This window comes from Schistocerca americana, chromosome 2, assembly GCF_021461395.2.
Source record: "Schistocerca americana isolate TAMUIC-IGC-003095 chromosome 2, iqSchAmer2.1, whole genome shotgun sequence".
Classification (NCBI taxonomy): domain Eukaryota; kingdom Metazoa; phylum Arthropoda; class Insecta; order Orthoptera; family Acrididae; genus Schistocerca; species Schistocerca americana.
In genome coordinates this window covers 499,737,390-499,754,137 of record NC_060120.1, presented here as the reverse complement: position 1 = coordinate 499,754,137, position 16,748 = coordinate 499,737,390, and the positions used below count along the sequence as shown (strand labels likewise).

General features: G+C 38.9%; 1 protein-coding gene across 1 annotated transcript in view; it reads left to right on the top strand.

Annotated features, from left to right (window-relative positions):
• LOC124594124 overlaps positions 1 to 16,748 on the top strand; it is a 214,698-nt gene that overhangs the window by 62,324 nt on the left and 135,626 nt on the right. The window contains exon 6 of the mRNA XM_047132481.1: positions 12,599 to 12,805. Coding sequence (XP_046988437.1) covers positions 12,599 to 12,805 — 207 coding nt within the window. The remainder of the gene's footprint in view (positions 1 to 12,598; positions 12,806 to 16,748) is intronic.

The window sequence follows — 16,748 nt, the reverse complement described above, 5'->3', positions numbered from 1 at the left end:
GGGCGGGGGGGGGGGGGGGGGGGGAGGCAAGACGTGGGAGTATGGAGTATTTTTAATATTTTTGATGATGAATGTCGACTTGTAAGTAACCAAAAAAAAAAGATCCAGTTCTGACCCTGTTAAAAACCTACGTTTTACCAACTTTTAAATCACTTTCCTGAAGCAAAACACCTGACTACACTATGTTGTTCCCCCCTCCCCGTAAGAGCTAATGGGATAGTGGTTGGGGAGCTACCCTTATGAGGATTTGCTTCTATTATTGACCAATAATTAATGCAATACTGCAAGATATTTCATGTATCCATATCGTCTTCAGTGTTTGCAGGGTTTTAGTTTGTCTGTCACCAACCACAAGGTAACATTTGTTGGTAGTTAATTGCACAAACTGCCTGTCTATTATTCCAGTGTCTCTTGGGCATACATCCAGGACAATATTTTTCTTCTTCTGGCATTGCAGCTCATAATCATACAGTCGTTTTGGAGGTGACTTGATGACAGGATTAAAAACCACTTGACTTCAAGAAACACATTGGTAGGTTATCTTACATTTGATTTATAGTCAGCACTCAGTGTCCCACTGGAGAAAATTCTTTGAAACGTGGTAAAACTGGATTTATGGGAAATGGTCCAATAATTTTCTCTACACAACTTTTAATTATTACCTTGATGCACAAGTTCATAGCATTTTTCCATAAGTTTAATAAATGCAACAGATACACGTAACAGAGACTTTAGTCATCAATAATTTATTCTCCCTCACTATTTACAAGTCAGTCAATGCTGGGATAACTTTTTGATTCAGCAACTGTAGAAATCACGTAATTTTGAGGCGAGGAGCTCGTCGATCTATGTTGGCAGCACATTTTTATCTGGAAATAAAGTTCCTTAAAGGTTGTTTGATAGAGGGCAGAAAAGGTGAAAATCTGAGGGTGCAAAATCAGGTGAAAATGGTGGATGTGGAATGACTTCCCAGTCACTCTCTGTATAGTGTTTTTTGTCATTCTAGCAAAATGTGGGCAGGCATTAACATGGGCATAATTTCATGCAGTCCTCCTGGTCACTGTTTTTGGATTTTATCTGCAAGACCTCTCAGTTGCTAACAACAAATGTCAGCAGTGGTGTTTACACCTCAGGGAAGAAATTCGCCGGCCGCTGTATCTGAGTGGTTGTAGGCGCTTCAGTCCACAACCGCGCGGCTGCTATGGTCGCAGGTTTGAATCCTGCCTCAGGCATGGATGTGTGTGGTGTCCTTAGGTTAGTTAGGTTGAAGTAGTTATAAGTCTAGGGGACTGATGACCTCAGATGTTAAGTCCCATAGTGCTTAGAGCCATTTTAACCATTTGAAGAAATTCGTAGTACACCAAACTGTCACTGTTCTGCCAGATACATAACATTCTCTTTTGTGGATGCACTCATGTCTTTGTATGAGGAGTTGCTGCTTTGTTTCGGCTCAACCAGTCCTCTTTTTTTTCGTTATGTTAGCATAAAGACACCATTCCTCGTCACCAATAATGATACGGAATAAGAATGGTTGGTATAGTTCACAAGCCAGTTGTTGACAAGCAGGCAGACATGCACATATGACCACCCACTGATTTTCGTGATTTTGGTTTAGAACATGCTGTACCCATACACTTAATTTTTTAACCTTCCCCATTGCCTGCAAATGTCACGCAATGGTGGAATTATCAGATTTCATTATATTTACCAGCTCTCAAGTACACTGACATGGATCATTGTGGTTTAATGTGTTTAAACAATCTTAATCAAACACCAAAGATCATCCTGAACGTGGTCTGCAGCTCGTGGTCTTGCAGTAGTCTTCTCGCTTCCCGCGCACGGGGTCCTGGGTTCAATTCCTGGTGGGGTCAGGTATTTTCTCTGCCTCGTGATGACTGGGTGCTGTGTGTCTTTCGTCATCATTTCATCATCATTGACTCGCAAGTCGCCGAAGTGGCATCAACTAAAAATGACTTGCAATACGGCAGCCGAACTTCCCCGCATGGGGCCTCCCGGCCAACAATGCCATACGATCATTTCATTTCATTTCATCCTGAACATGGATAGTCACTAATGTCAAAATGATCCCCCTTAAAATCAGAAAATCATTTTCTTGCTGTGCTCTGTCCAACGGCATTATCCCAATATATGGTGCACATGTTTTTGGCTGCCTCCGCTTCTGTCACCCCTCTATTGAACTCAAACAGAAGAATATATTGGAAATGTTCTGATTTCTCCAATTGACACTCAATTTTATAGTGTCCACAGCTTCATTCACTAACTCCAAATGCCAAATGACAATATGTAAACTCAAATAGCAGCAGTGAACTGCAAATAAAAAATGACAGTCGATAAATAAATGCAAAGCAACAGGAATATGAATATGCAAAATGAAAATGCTATGAACTTATGCACCAATGTAATAATTTGGCTTGTTTGACATTTACTGTCAACATTTGCAATACGATGGCCAGTTTCAGCTCTACCGTAAAATATTTTTCGCAGACAGACTGTTTCAGTATCCTACTATCCAATAACATAGTGACTGAATGTTCACAATATACTTTCACATATAAAGTCTCATAGCTGAATATCAGAATTGGCTTTTGATTATACTGTCATTAAACAAAGAAACTTTCTCATCACTTATAAAAATAAACAGGTGTCCATGTCGTCAGTACAAAAATATGAAGACACAACCTGGAACATAAGTTACTCACAGATTGACTCAGAGAATTTAGTAAAACACAAGACATGTTACTAAGATATTGCTCATATAATTGCTACCGAAAGGCTTTGTAATGCATAGATGTTGCTCATACTAATGCTAGTGGTGAATTGTAGGTTTATGTGATGGAAGAGGTTTTTATAAAATTGTGTAAAGATATGTTGGGGTTTTGGAAACTACATATTTACCTATAAAACTGCTTGCTTGAAATTTACTAGATTAGTTGAAATTTATTAGATTAGTTGAGCTATGTGTTCAGACAATAATTTGGTTTATATAATAAGCCATTAGTTAACAAATGTGTGTACAGTGGTAATTTACAAGTACGGTTGCCATATTTGAAATGATAAATTTTGCAAATTATTAATTAATGGCTTAATCAATTAATTAAGGCTGTCATTCACTCCATAAAATGTAGGGCAACAGATGTATAGTGCTAAACTTGGGAATTAAACAGGTACCGGGTGATCAAAAAGTCAGTACAAATTTGAAAACTGAATAAATCACGGAATAATGTAGATAGAGAGGTACAAATTGACACACATGTTTGGAATGACATGAGGTTTTATTAGAACCAAAAAAATACAAAAGTTCAAAAAATGTCTGACAGATGGCGCTTCATCTGATCAGAATAGCAATAATCATCATAACAAAGTAAGACAAAGCAAAGATGATGTTCTTTACAGGAAATGCTCAATATGTCCAACATCATTCCTCAACAATAGCTGTAGTCGAGGAATAATGTTGTGAACAGCACTATAAAGCATGTCCGGAGTTATGGTGAGGCATTGGCGTCGGATGTTGTCTTTCAGCATCCCTAGAGATGTCGGTCGATCACGATACACTTGCAACTTCAGGTAACCTCAAAGCCAATAATCGCACGGACTGAGGTCTGGGGACCTGGGAGGCCAAGTGTGACGAAAGTGGCAGCTGAGCACATGATCATCACCAAACGACGCTCGCAAGAGATCTTTCTCGCATCTAGCAATATGGGGTGGAGCACCATCCTGCATAAACATCGTATGTTCCAGCAGGTGTTTATCAGCCAGGCTGGGGATGATGCAATTCTGTAACATATTGGTGTACCTCTCACCCATCATGGTAGCAGTTACAAAACCAGAATCATGCATTTCCTCGAAGAAAAAAGGCCCAATAATGGTAGAGTGGTAAATCCAACCCATACCGTGACTTTCTCCTCGTCCAATGGAGTTTCCACAACAGTTCTAGGATTTTTAGTAGCCCAAATTCTGCAGTTGTGGGCATTGACAGACCCTCGGAGCATGAAATGAGCTTTGTCGGTCCACAACACTTTACTCAACCAATCATCATCTTCCGCCATCTTTTGAAACGCCCATACCGCAAATGCCCTCCGCTTCACTAAATTTCCAGGTAACAGTTCATGATGCTGATGGATTTTGTACGGATAGCATCGGTGGGTACACCTAAGTGCCAACCAAACAGTAGTGTATGGAATGCCGGTGCGATTTGCGACTGCATGAGCGCTGACTTCCCCGTGCACTCACTACAGTCTCCATTTCTTCCTGAACTGTCTCAGCAGCATTACACCTTGTTCTCGGTCGGCCACTACGGGGTCTATCGTCTAAACAACCTGTGGCTTTGAACTTTGAAATCATTCTCGCCACAGGTGCATTTGTCAATCGACCTTTACCCATTCGAATCCCCTTCCTGTGACAATAGGATCGTAACTCTGAACTAGGACATTCCCCATTCCGATACTACAACTTCACTAAAAGCACCTTTTCAGGTAACATCAACATGCTGTGACTGCTGGCACATCTGATTCTCTCTCTCATTATAGCTCCTTTTATACACGATTGTCATACACAGTCAATGACGTTTTCCTGTCCAGCACCATCTGTTGGACATTTTGTGAACCTTTTTTTTTTTTTTTTTTTTTTTTTTTTTTTTTTTTTTTTTTTTTTTTCCTCCCTCTCTGATAAAATCCTACGTCATTCCAAGCATGTGTGTCAATTTTTACCTCTCTATCTACATTATTCCATGTTTTATTAAGTTTTCAAATTTATACTGACTTTTTGATCACCCGGTATAATGACACAAAAGGCAATAGTAATTTTGGGTGTTTCTGGGCTTGGACCAGCTTGCTGTGTTATAGCATGTCAGTCTATTTTTGGAATCTTCAGTCTTGCTTAGAGATGAGGCGTTGTTTGGAAGAGATAACATATCAGATTTACACAACCAGCTTTTGTGACCAGATTAAGATGATTATTATACAGGATGTGGCTCTGGAACTTCCTTCCTTGAAACACGCACCATACAGTGGCCATTACCCACCATTGTGTGGGGTTGAGAACATTTAAAAGGACAGGAGCTAACTATTTTTAAGGTTAGTTTAATAGCGATCATGCAGCAAATGAGAGATAAGTGTGTGTTCACAATGACGAGTTACTTTCCCAATGGCCAATTTGGTCATCACAACCTAGTGTGCATTCAAGGAATAGTTTAATATCACACCTGATCAAAAATTAATTGTTTTGTGGATAGACACATTTATGGATACTGGTAGAGTGCAGGAAAAGAAACCAGGAGCCATGAAACTGGAAAAAGTCAAGAAAGTAAGGCTGGCAATTTTGAATTCCTTGAATGATCTGCACACAACATGCATCTGCTCTTGCAATTTCTGATCACACGGTGAGACGAATTCTTCATGAAGTCCTGAAATTTCATCCATACAAACTATCAGTGGTTCACACAGTTAATCCACATGATTTTGTTTCGCAAAACAATGCATATGAAGCCTTGATAGAAAACCTGCTTTATTACACCCTTATGTTCACCAGCAATGAGGCACATTTTCATTAATCTGTGTGTGTGAATAACCAAACATGCAGTATTGGAGTGGTATGTACTGTTGAGAACCTCATGAGCAACCCCTGCATACAGAATGTGTGACTGTTTGGTGTGCATTATCCAGAACTGGCATTATTGGCCTGTGGGTTTTTAAAGAGAATGAGTAGGCAGTTATGGTCACTTCTGAGTGTTATGTCTAAATGACTGAGGAATTTTTTCTTCCCAAATTTGAAGAAATGTATATGGGAGATGTGTGGTTCCAACAAGATGGCAGTACAGCTCACTCTTCATGAATTTTAATGACTCTTATACCCAAACACACGGCTGAAAGCAAGGGGAAACTACAGCCGTAATTTTTCCCGAGGACATGCAGCTTTACTGTATGATTAAATTATGATGGCGTCCTCTTGGGTGAAATATTCCGGAGGTAAACTGGTCCCCCATTCGGATCTTCGGGCGGGGACTACTCAAGAGGACGTCGTTATCAGGAGAAAGAAAACTGGCGTTCTACGGATCGGAGCGTGGAATGTCAGATCCCTTAATTGGGCAGGTAGGTTAGAAAATTTAAAAAGGGAAATGGATAGGTTAAAGTTAGATATAGTGGGAATTAGTGAAGTTCGGTGGCAGGAGGAACAAGACTTTTGGTCAGGTGATTACAGGGTTATAAATACAAAATCAAATAGGGGTAATGCAGGAGTAGGTTTAATAATGAATAAAAAAATAGGAGTGCAGGTTAGCTACTACAAACAGCATAGTGAACGCATTATTGTGGTCAAGATAGACACAAAGCCCATGCCTACTACAGTAGTACAAGTTTATATGCCAACTAGCTCTGCAGATGATGAAGAACTAGATGAAATGTATGACGAGATAAAAGAAATTATTCAGGTAGTGAAGGGAGACGAAAATTTAATAGTCATGGGTGACTGGAATTCGTCAGTAGGAAAAGGGAGAGAAGGAAACATAGTAGGTGAATATGGATTGGGGGGAAGAAATGAAAGAGGAAGCCGCCTTGTAGAATTTTGCACAGAGCATAACTTAATCATAGCTAACACTTGGTTCACGAATCATAAAAGAAGGTTGTATACCTGGAAGAATCCTGGAGATACTAAAAGGTATCAGATAGATTATATAATGGTAAGACAGAGATTTAGGAACCAGGTTTTAAATTGTAAGACATTTCCAGGGGCAGATGTGAATTCTGACCACAATCTATTGGTTATGAACTGCAGATTGAAACTGAAGAAACTGCAAAAAGGTGGGAATTTAAGGAGATGGGACCAGGATAAACTGAAAGAAGCAGAGGTAGTAGAGAGTTTTAGGGAGAGCATAAGGGAACAATTGACAGGAATGGGGGAAGGAAATACAGTAGAAGAAGAATGGGTAGCTCTGAGGGATGAAGTAGTGAAGGCAGCAGAGGATCAAGTAGGTAAAAAGACAAGGGCTAATAGAAATCCTTGGGTAACAGAAGAAATATTGAATTTAATTGATGAAAGGAGAAAATATAAAAATGCAGTAAATGAAGCAGGCAAAAAGGAATACAAACGTCTCAAAAATGAGATCGACAGGAAGTCCAAAATGGCTAAGCAGGGATGGCTAGAGGACAAATGTAAGGATGTAGAGGCTTGTCTCACTAGGGGTAAGATAGATACTGCCTACAGGAAAATTAAAGAGACCTTTGGAGAGAAGAGAACCACTTGTATGAATATCAAGAGCTCAGATGGCAACCCAGTTCTAAGCAAAGAAGGGAAGGCAGAAAGGTGGAAGGAGTATTTAGAGGGTCTATACAAAGGCGATGTACTTGAGGACAATATTATGGAAATGGAAGAGGATGTAGATGAAGATGAAATGGGAGATAAGATACTGTGTGAAGAGTTTGACAGACCACTGAAAGACCTGAGTTGAAACAAGGCCCTGGGAATAGACAACATTCCATTAGAACTACTGATGGCCTTGGGAGAGCCAGTCCTGACAAAACTCTACCATCTGGTGAGCAAGATGTATGAGGCAGGCGAAATACCCTCAGACTTCAAGAAGAATGTAATAATTCCAATCCCAAAGAAAGCAGGTGTTGACAGATGTGAAAATTACCGAACTATCAGTTTAATAAGTCACAGCTGCAAAATACTAACGCGAATTCTTTACAGGCGAATGGAAAAACTGGTAGAAGCGGACCTCAGGGAAGATCAGTTTGGATTCCGTAGAAATGTTGGAACACGTGAGGCAATACTAACCTTACGACTTATCTTAGAAGAAAGATTAAGAAAAGGCAAACCTACGTTTCTAGCATTTGTAGACTTAGAGAAAGCTTTTGACAATGTTAACTGGAATCCTCTCTTTCAAATTCTGAAGGTGGCAGGGGTAAAATACAGGGAGCGAAAGGCTATTTACAATTTGTACAGAAACTAGATGGCAGTTATAAGAATCGAGGGACATGAAAGGGAAGCAGTGGTTGGGAAGGGAGTAAGACAGGTGTGTAGCCTCTCCTCGATGTTATTCAATCTGTATATTGAGCAAGCAATAAAGGAAACAAAAGAAAAATTCGGAGTAGGTATTAAAATTCATGGAGAAGAAGTAAAAACTTTGAGGTTCGCCGATGACATTGTAATTCTGTCAGAGACAGCAAAGGACTTGGAAGAGCAGTTGAACGTAATGGACAGTGTCTTGAAAGGAGGATATAAGATGAACATCAACAAAAGCAAAACGAGGATAATGGAATGTAGTCAAATTAAATCGGGTGATGCTGCGGGAATTAGATTAGGAAATGAGACACTTAAAGTAGTAAAGGAGTTTTGCTATTTAGGGAGTAAAATATCTGATGATGGTCGAAGTAGAGAGGATATAAAATGTAGACTGGCAATGGCAAGGAAATCGTTTCTGAAGAAGAGAAATTTGTTAACATCGAGTATAGATTTAAGTGTCAGGAAGTCGTTTCTGAAAGTAATTGTATGGAGTGTAGCCATGTATGGAAGTGAAACATGGACGATAACTAGTTTGGACAAGAAGAGAATAGAAGCTTTCAAAATGTGGTGCTACAGAAGAATGCTGAAGATAAGGTGGGTAGATCACATAACTAATGAGGAGGTATTGAATAGGATTGGGGAGAAGAGAAGCTTGTGGCACAACTTGACTAGAAGAAGGGATCGGTTGGTAGGACATGTTTTGAGGCATCAAGGGATCACAAATTTAGCATTGGAGGGCAGCGTGGAGGGTAAAAATCGTAGAGGGAGACCAAGAGATGAATACATTAAGCAGATTCAGAAGGATGTAGGTTGCAATAAGTACTGGGAGATGAAGAAGCTTGCACAGGATAGAGTAGCATGGAGAGCTGCATCAAACCAGTCTCAGGACTGAAGACCACAACAACAACAACAACAACCACCTAAACACTTCCCCAACAATCTCATTTCTTTGAGGGATGATCTTCAGTGGCCAGCATGCTCGCCAGATTTAGTCCTATGCGACTTTTTCACATGGGCTTTCTTAAATCCATGGTGTATATCAGTCATCCATGGACCCTGAGTGAGCTGCAGAACTACATCCGTGCTGCTATTGCTAACAGAGACACAGACAGAGACAAGATGGATGAAGTGAACTGAAACTTCCAATTTTGACTCTCAGAATCCATTGAGCGGAAAGAGGCCCCCTTTATTTTCAAAACCTAATGAAATAAAACTTTACATGTAACTATACATAAAGAAAAGAGAGTTAAATTGGTTTCATTGTGTTTTATGATTTTTAAAAATAAGAAAGTTTCCACACCACACCTTGTACAATTCAAGATAGTTGCCAGCAGCCATTTAAGATTAACACATAACTAGGAATTGTTTATGATTCTCTGTTAGGTCCATATGTTCTTCTGGTACATCTTATAGGTACTGTTAACAAGGACTTTATTCAAAACTTTGCTTTAAATTCATTTCAGATTGTGTCCCTGCAAATAAATGGAAACTTGTGGTTTATTCATGACCAATAAACTCCTACCCCTGATTCTTGAAAGAATCGAACTTCTATGAATAAAGATGTAATAGCTTTCTAACTATATGTTATAAAATGATATAGTTTTTCAGGTATAGACATTGGTTTCCATAAATAATGTCTGCAAAATGTATTGTGAGTAGAGGTAGTAGTGAAGAAGTAATATGTTCAAACATTGTGCCTGATGCTACAGTTTTACTGCATTAAAAGCAAAACAGTAAAACTTCCTGGCAGGTTAAAACTGTGTGCCAGACCATGTCTCAGTCCAGTCCACAGTTTTAGTCTGCCTGGAAGTTTCATTTGAGCGCATACTCCAGTGAAAATTTCATTCAGCAAAAATGTATTAAATGATAAACATTTCTCCTTTCATCATTGGTGAGGGAGGGGGTGTCAGTGGGAAGAAGTGGCCTAAGGGTTTGGAATGATGTGTAAAGTTTGCTGGAAGCTGCTAAGTGCTCTTATTCTCAACTATTGGATGAAAATAGTCAATGTAACTTGCACACTTTGTGTTATGCTGCCTCAAGATGTATACACTGTTTCCAACTGTAATACTTTACTTGATGAGTAGATTATGGCTGCATTTTAAATTCAGTGAGTAACTATATGTAATATTGAAAAGCCAACTTTTGTTTCCCTGGACCCTGTTGGATAGTCAATCTGCAACTGGGAACGTGTTCCAAGTTAGCTGTTTATTAATATGAGGTTTGCTAAAAAATTAATGTGACGGGTTATTTAACAGACAAAAAGTGTGGGTCTCAAGGTCAAATGCTACATTGCCGAGTCATATGACATCTCACCTCTCCATTCCTGTAACCTTTTCACCTGATGACCTCTCAGCCTGGTTGTGGCCTTTGTTTTTGTTAGATTATGTATCCACAGCCCATCAAAAAAATGCTTAATGTTTTGAAAGAGTAACGGATTAATGTGAAAATTTTAGTGGAACTTGGGAAATCTCCAAAGAGGCCCATTAATCATTTAAACAAGTATACAATGACGAATGTCTTTGACACACTCCAGTTTTTGAGTGTTTTAAGTGGTCCAAAGAGTGATGATAAGAGATGGTGGATGAACCACATGCAGGTTGACCCTCAACAGTAACTACAGGTGAAAATGTTGAAAGAAATTGAAGAGTTAATCTGAAAATACCATGAGTTTAGTATTCGTGCATTGCTGATATTGTAAGAAACAACAAAGAAACTGTTCAGCAGATTTTACATGAACATTTTCAAGAACAAAAAGAGAATGAACATTTGTGTTGACACTCCGAAAACAAGTAATAGCATGATGTGTTTTCTCAGTTATGATCCAGAAACTAAGCACCAATTAATGCGCTGGGAGAGCCCCAATTCACTGAAACTGAAGAAGGCTTGAATATGATAGTCAAAATTCAAAGCAATGATTGTCTTCTATTACATCCATGGTGACTGTGTATTTGAAGTGGATGCCTGAAGGTCAAATTGAATTAGGAATATTATCTTGAAGTCCTATCTATGTTCTGTGAATGGATAAGAAGAAAGTGTCCAGAGTTGTGAAAAACAAGTCATGGATTCTGTATCAGAACAATGCCATGTCCCATGCTGCATTGATTGCCAACTCATTTTTGGCTAAGCACAAGATTTCTGTGTTGGAATGTACACCCTACTCACCAGATCTTGCTCTGTGTGACTTTTTCCTGTTCCCTAAAGTGAAATCTCCACTGACAGAAGAAATGTGAGACAGATGAAGCGGTGAAAGAAAAAGTGATGAAGATCATGAACATGCTTACAGAAAAAAACTTTTCTTTGAACAGTGGAAAATTTGCATGAAGCAGGCAGAGCATTGTGGAGGGGAGTATTCTAAAGGAGATAATGTAAAAGTTGCAATGAAGTAAAAATAAAGAACATTATATCCTGAATTCTGTTATTTTTTAGCCAAACCTTGTATAGATGACGCTCCCGCACATTTCTGTCATCTTGTTTGAGATGCATGTAATGACAACTACCAATATGATGGTTAGATAAGGAAGGGTAAGTAAGTTCTGTGGCCTTTCATTTATCACTTATTAACAAAAAAATTTCTTCATTAACAAAGAAATTTCGTGTACATGTTTATATAGATATTTTTCCTTTTTTCTTTACTTTGGTGTGAGGAATATGCCCTCAAAGTCTGTAAAAGTATTTTCAATACAGTTCCATAAAATTTCGGGAGAACTGCCAGATGTTCGTAACTTCCTGCCACAATATTTCAGCACAGAGTCTTCTGGCCATCTTCAGTGATACTGGCGAAAGCTTCCTGAGCTCTGGTATTTAAGGCCCCACCGGCACATGTGTGGTGGATTCACTTGGTGCTGCGCATGCGCTACTTGAGCGCATTCAATTCTGCTGCACCGCAAGCCCTCCATGGTGAAAACTTGCCACATCAGTATCAATTTAATTGTCTTCCCGCAGTTCCATCGCAGAACTACGCAGGCTATGGAGGATACGAAGTTTGTCAACAATAGATTCCATTCCATACATCCTCGATAATATGGAAAATCTCTGAAATAATTTTAATTGGCAATGTATGAACTTAATAAGCAGTGACCCAATCCATAACCCAGTAGATTTGGCTCAGATGTTGCCTTGAAAATTTACGCATGTTTCATCTTGAATACAAAATACTTTTACTGAAACATACCACTTTACCTCTTACAGTATGTGTAATAGTATACCCAACGCTAAATGTTCACTAATGAAGCACAAGACATACTGAATATATCATCCACTGTTTATGATTCTGTCTTTAGAATTTTATACACTTGTAGGCAATTACATACAATTGTTATTATGTAGTATATGTAAACTAATGATTTTTTAAATAATTACATAGATGTACTTTTAAAGTCAGATTTCATCTTATTTAAATAATTTACATTTATTTATTCTTTCTTTTCTCATTAAATATGTGACTGATTTTTCGGCACATGTGGTGCAGCAATCAGTGTAATAGATTCCAAAAATTTCTCTATTACACACATTTATGTCTTTGTAGGTCAGAGAAACAACAGACTGAAATGTATGTTAATCAATTTCCCTTTCCTTACAGTGTTAAAAGTGCCATCAGTGAAAGAAAACAAATTTCATCACAGACAAACAGAACTAAAGCAAAGAAGGAGGAGAAAACAATAATTAATAACCAACATGGAATTTCAAGAGGGAAAAGGCCAGCAACATTAGATAACAAGCCAGCAGAAAATTCTAAATCTGCTCCACAGCCAAATAAGACTGAAAATGATAATGCACATTCCCACAGGTAAGAGTCTGATTGTTCCTCCTGTTATTTTTAAAAATTGATGTATATCTGAATCTTTTCTGTTTTATTTTTGCTAGTTTGATACTCACTTTCATTTTACTCTCTCCTCCAATAGACTTTTCTTTCTAGTATCTTCTGCATGGATAATCTTCATAAGACTTTTGCATATTCTTAAACCAAATTTTATCTTACGTTTGATCCTGTGGCTGTACCAGAAGTGAAATTAGCTATGGGCATACCATTGTCATTATGCTTCCAAATTTTGATCTCCTAGTCAGTGTCAAATAAACTCATTTGAGATAAGAATGAGTTGCCTGTAAATGTGGATTTATTTCAAGCAGCGAGTAATTTATGACACATGCAGCCTAATTTGGGCATGGGCTATGAAGTGATGAAAACAAGTTCTGGTATTCTGAAAAGTAATTATAACTTTCCGTCATTGGTGGTTCATCGTTTACAACCATTACTAAAGAAGTACGGAGCCTCTATGTCCAAACTGGCTCATTGTTGACAAACACCTCTGTCCAAGCTTTATCGAAATGTGCAGATTCAGTTCTCTTGCCTGCTGAGAGGAGGTGGTGACTGAATGTGTAGTATAAGGAATTGGATCTAGCTTAACTGATGGAACAGATATTGGTGTGGTAGAAGATAAAAACTCAAAGTTTGAAGTGAGAAATGTATTATACTGTTACAAAAAATAATTGATGGTGAATAGAATCTTTAATATCTGTGAGTCTTGTTTATTACTATGCCTTCCAAAGATTCACAGCACCCTCATTTTGGTGTCATTGATCACCTCTTTAACAGATATCAATAAACACATTCATCCACTGAGGCTCTAGTAAGTTGTTCAGAGAACTTAGCAATCCGAGTATGGTGAGAGGAAACATCCTATAAAAGGCCTGGAACTTCCAATGAGATATGTAGGTATTAGACTGTCATGTTCATTGTTCTTTCCTTCTGCATAGCTGTGATAGGTTGACAGCCATATACTACTTATGATCAGTATCATCAGTTACTACTGACAGACTGTTACCTCCTGAACCTTGAGAGAACTCACTGTCATCTGGTATCACTCAGTGTGGCAGTTCTTAACACTGTTGCAATTATATTTTCATCAGTTACTACTGAGAACTTACAAAAAATAATGAACAGGATAGAGAATTGTGATCTTGGATGGAAATATAACCTAGAAAAACCATTTAGGCTACCTCTGGCATATGAATTATTACCAGTTTTGGAAACTGTACATATACACTTATCTTCCAGAACGTTATGACCACCAATCTACATCAATATAAACCTGTCCAGTCAATAGCAGCATCACCTGGTGAGGAATGACTGCTAGGCAGACGCATGCACGGTGTACAATCTGAGTTTGACTGAGGGTAGACCATGATGGCCTGGAGGCTTGGCACGAGCATTTTGAAGCTGCACGACTTGTCAGGTGTTTGATGAGTGCTGTGGTGAGTGCCTTCAATACATTGTGAAATCAAGGTGAAACCATGTCCAGACATGGTGAGGTTGGGCAAGCCACCCTCATTACGGATGTCAGACGTCATAGGCTGAGCAGACAGATGTAACAGGGCAGGCAGAAAACTGTGGTGGAACTAACATCAGACTTTAATCCTGGGCAGAGTACAAGTTTGTCTGAATACACACTACACCGAACAGTCCTGACGATGGACCTCCGCAGCCAACCACTCATGCATGTGCCAATGTTATCACCACAGTGTCAGCAACTATGACTGAAATGGGCATGTGACCACTGGCACTGGATGTTGGTACAGTGGGAAGGCATTGTATGGTTTGGTGAATGCTGATACCTTTTTCATCGTGCTGGTTTGAGAGCGCAATTCGTTGTCTTCCAAGGGAACAGCTCCTTGACTTCTGTACTGTGGGTCAGAGACAAGCTGGTGGTGGTTCCATTATGCTCTCGGGAACACTCGTGGGCATCTATGGGGCCAAGCAGTACTGTACACTAGTTTCAGACCATGTACACCCCTTCATGACAATTATGTTTCCCGACGTCAGTGACATTTTTCAACAAGATAATGCACCATGTCACAAGGCCAAGAGTGTTATAGAGTGTTTTGAGGAACACAGTTGCATTTCCAGGTGATGTGCTGGCCCCCAACTCACTAGATTTGAACGTGATCAAAACATCTGGGATGTGATTGAACGCGGCTTCAGAGCTCATCACCCCCGTTCATTGAATTTGTGGGAATTAGGTGACTTGTGTGTGCAGGTATGGTGCTAATTCCCTCCAGAAACCTCCCAAAGCCTCATTGCTTCCCTGCCATGATGCCATTAATATCCATTCCAAAGGTGAACATACTGGCTGTCAGGTAGGTGGTCAAAACGTCTTGGCTGATCAGTGTATTTGCATTCACTGAAGTCTTACATGATAGATTTTGGTGTAACAGTGACTTTGAACTCTGCTGATCATTTTAATTAATGATTCTTTATTTGTCTGGCAGACACCTTTTGTTTCTCTAATTTTACTGTCTTGTTTCGTATTATGCTTGTACAAATTTGTTGGTCTTTCTTTGCACCAGATATTGTATTCTACAAGTTTCTTTTTTAGCCCTTGAAACTTGTCCTTGTTTTCCACTAATTTTTTCTCAAAGTTCTTAATTATTATTTTTAAGAACTTCCATTAGTGAACCCCTGACTTTTTTCACTTGCTGAAAAAAAATCTCTTAATTTGTGATGCCTGTCTCTAATAGTCTGCAGAATTTTCATTAGGCATTCATTACCATCGTTATCTACTATTAGTTTGCAATGAGTAGTGAAGTCAAGGATTGCATCATTGGTTACTCACTAATTACACTATCACTTCCAATTCCAGAATCTCACTCTTGTCCAGAAAAATTAGAATTTATTAGTATGTTTTCAGTTGCTTGTACTTCCCAATTCTTTTGCGACATGTTAACCATTCCATCTTCAGTGATTCTTAACTCCACCATACCATTACACTGGCTATCACTGTATTCACAGACATATTGACAATTGGAAAGAATCAGTGTCCTAATCACTTTCCCTAGTTCCTCCTTGATCAACTTTGTCCTAATTTCTGTATGAAGGACAGCTGTGCAGATGCTGACACACTTATCACTCATTGGTTCTATGGGTCGACCATCTCCTAAGATTGCTTGGTGTCAGAGTCAAAGCTCATATTGCGACATTGTAACACTCCCTTTTGCTTCAGAATATGTAGACCAGTTTCAGAGGCCGCCACAGCAAGAAGATTTGTGGTATTTATTACTTGGATATTGGGACTCCTTGGTTGATTAAGAACAGAAGCACAGATTTTTACTATGAGTTTCTGTCAACAATTTCATGTTCATGTGTGACTAAAGAACTATTTAAGAGCAAAGCAATTTTCTTATGAATGTACACTACAGAGAGAAATTCAAGGATTAAACCAAGCACTTGTCAGGCTAAGACAATGGTCAGGAAAAAAAGCCTGAACAGCAGGCAGGACCAAAGTCAGAACAGAACTGCTGCCAGCACGCAGCGCTGGTTGGCAAGCTTATATAAGTGCATTGTTGACATGACACAGCCAGTTACTTTCTACATTGTTTGTAGAAATAAGTATGCTCTCCTGTGCTATGTTAATATTAAGGAGGATATGCTTCATATCTTACAAACTGTGTTTTTGAAGGTTTTTGAGAGGATAGTAGTATGAGAATAGAAACTAATCTCCACCCACAAAATTCATTGTCAGGGTTGCTGTTTGGATTCAGGAAGGCAGAGACAACAGTATATACAATTTATTGTTTGGCGTGTAATGTACTCATAGCACCAAATGACAATTTGAGAGTAGTAGGTAGTTTCTGAATTCAGTTAAAGCAGTTGAATCAACTATAATTTCATTTAGTTTGGAGCATTTGGATTAGAGACGTGCTCACTGATTCTTTCTTTCATATCTACCAAACAG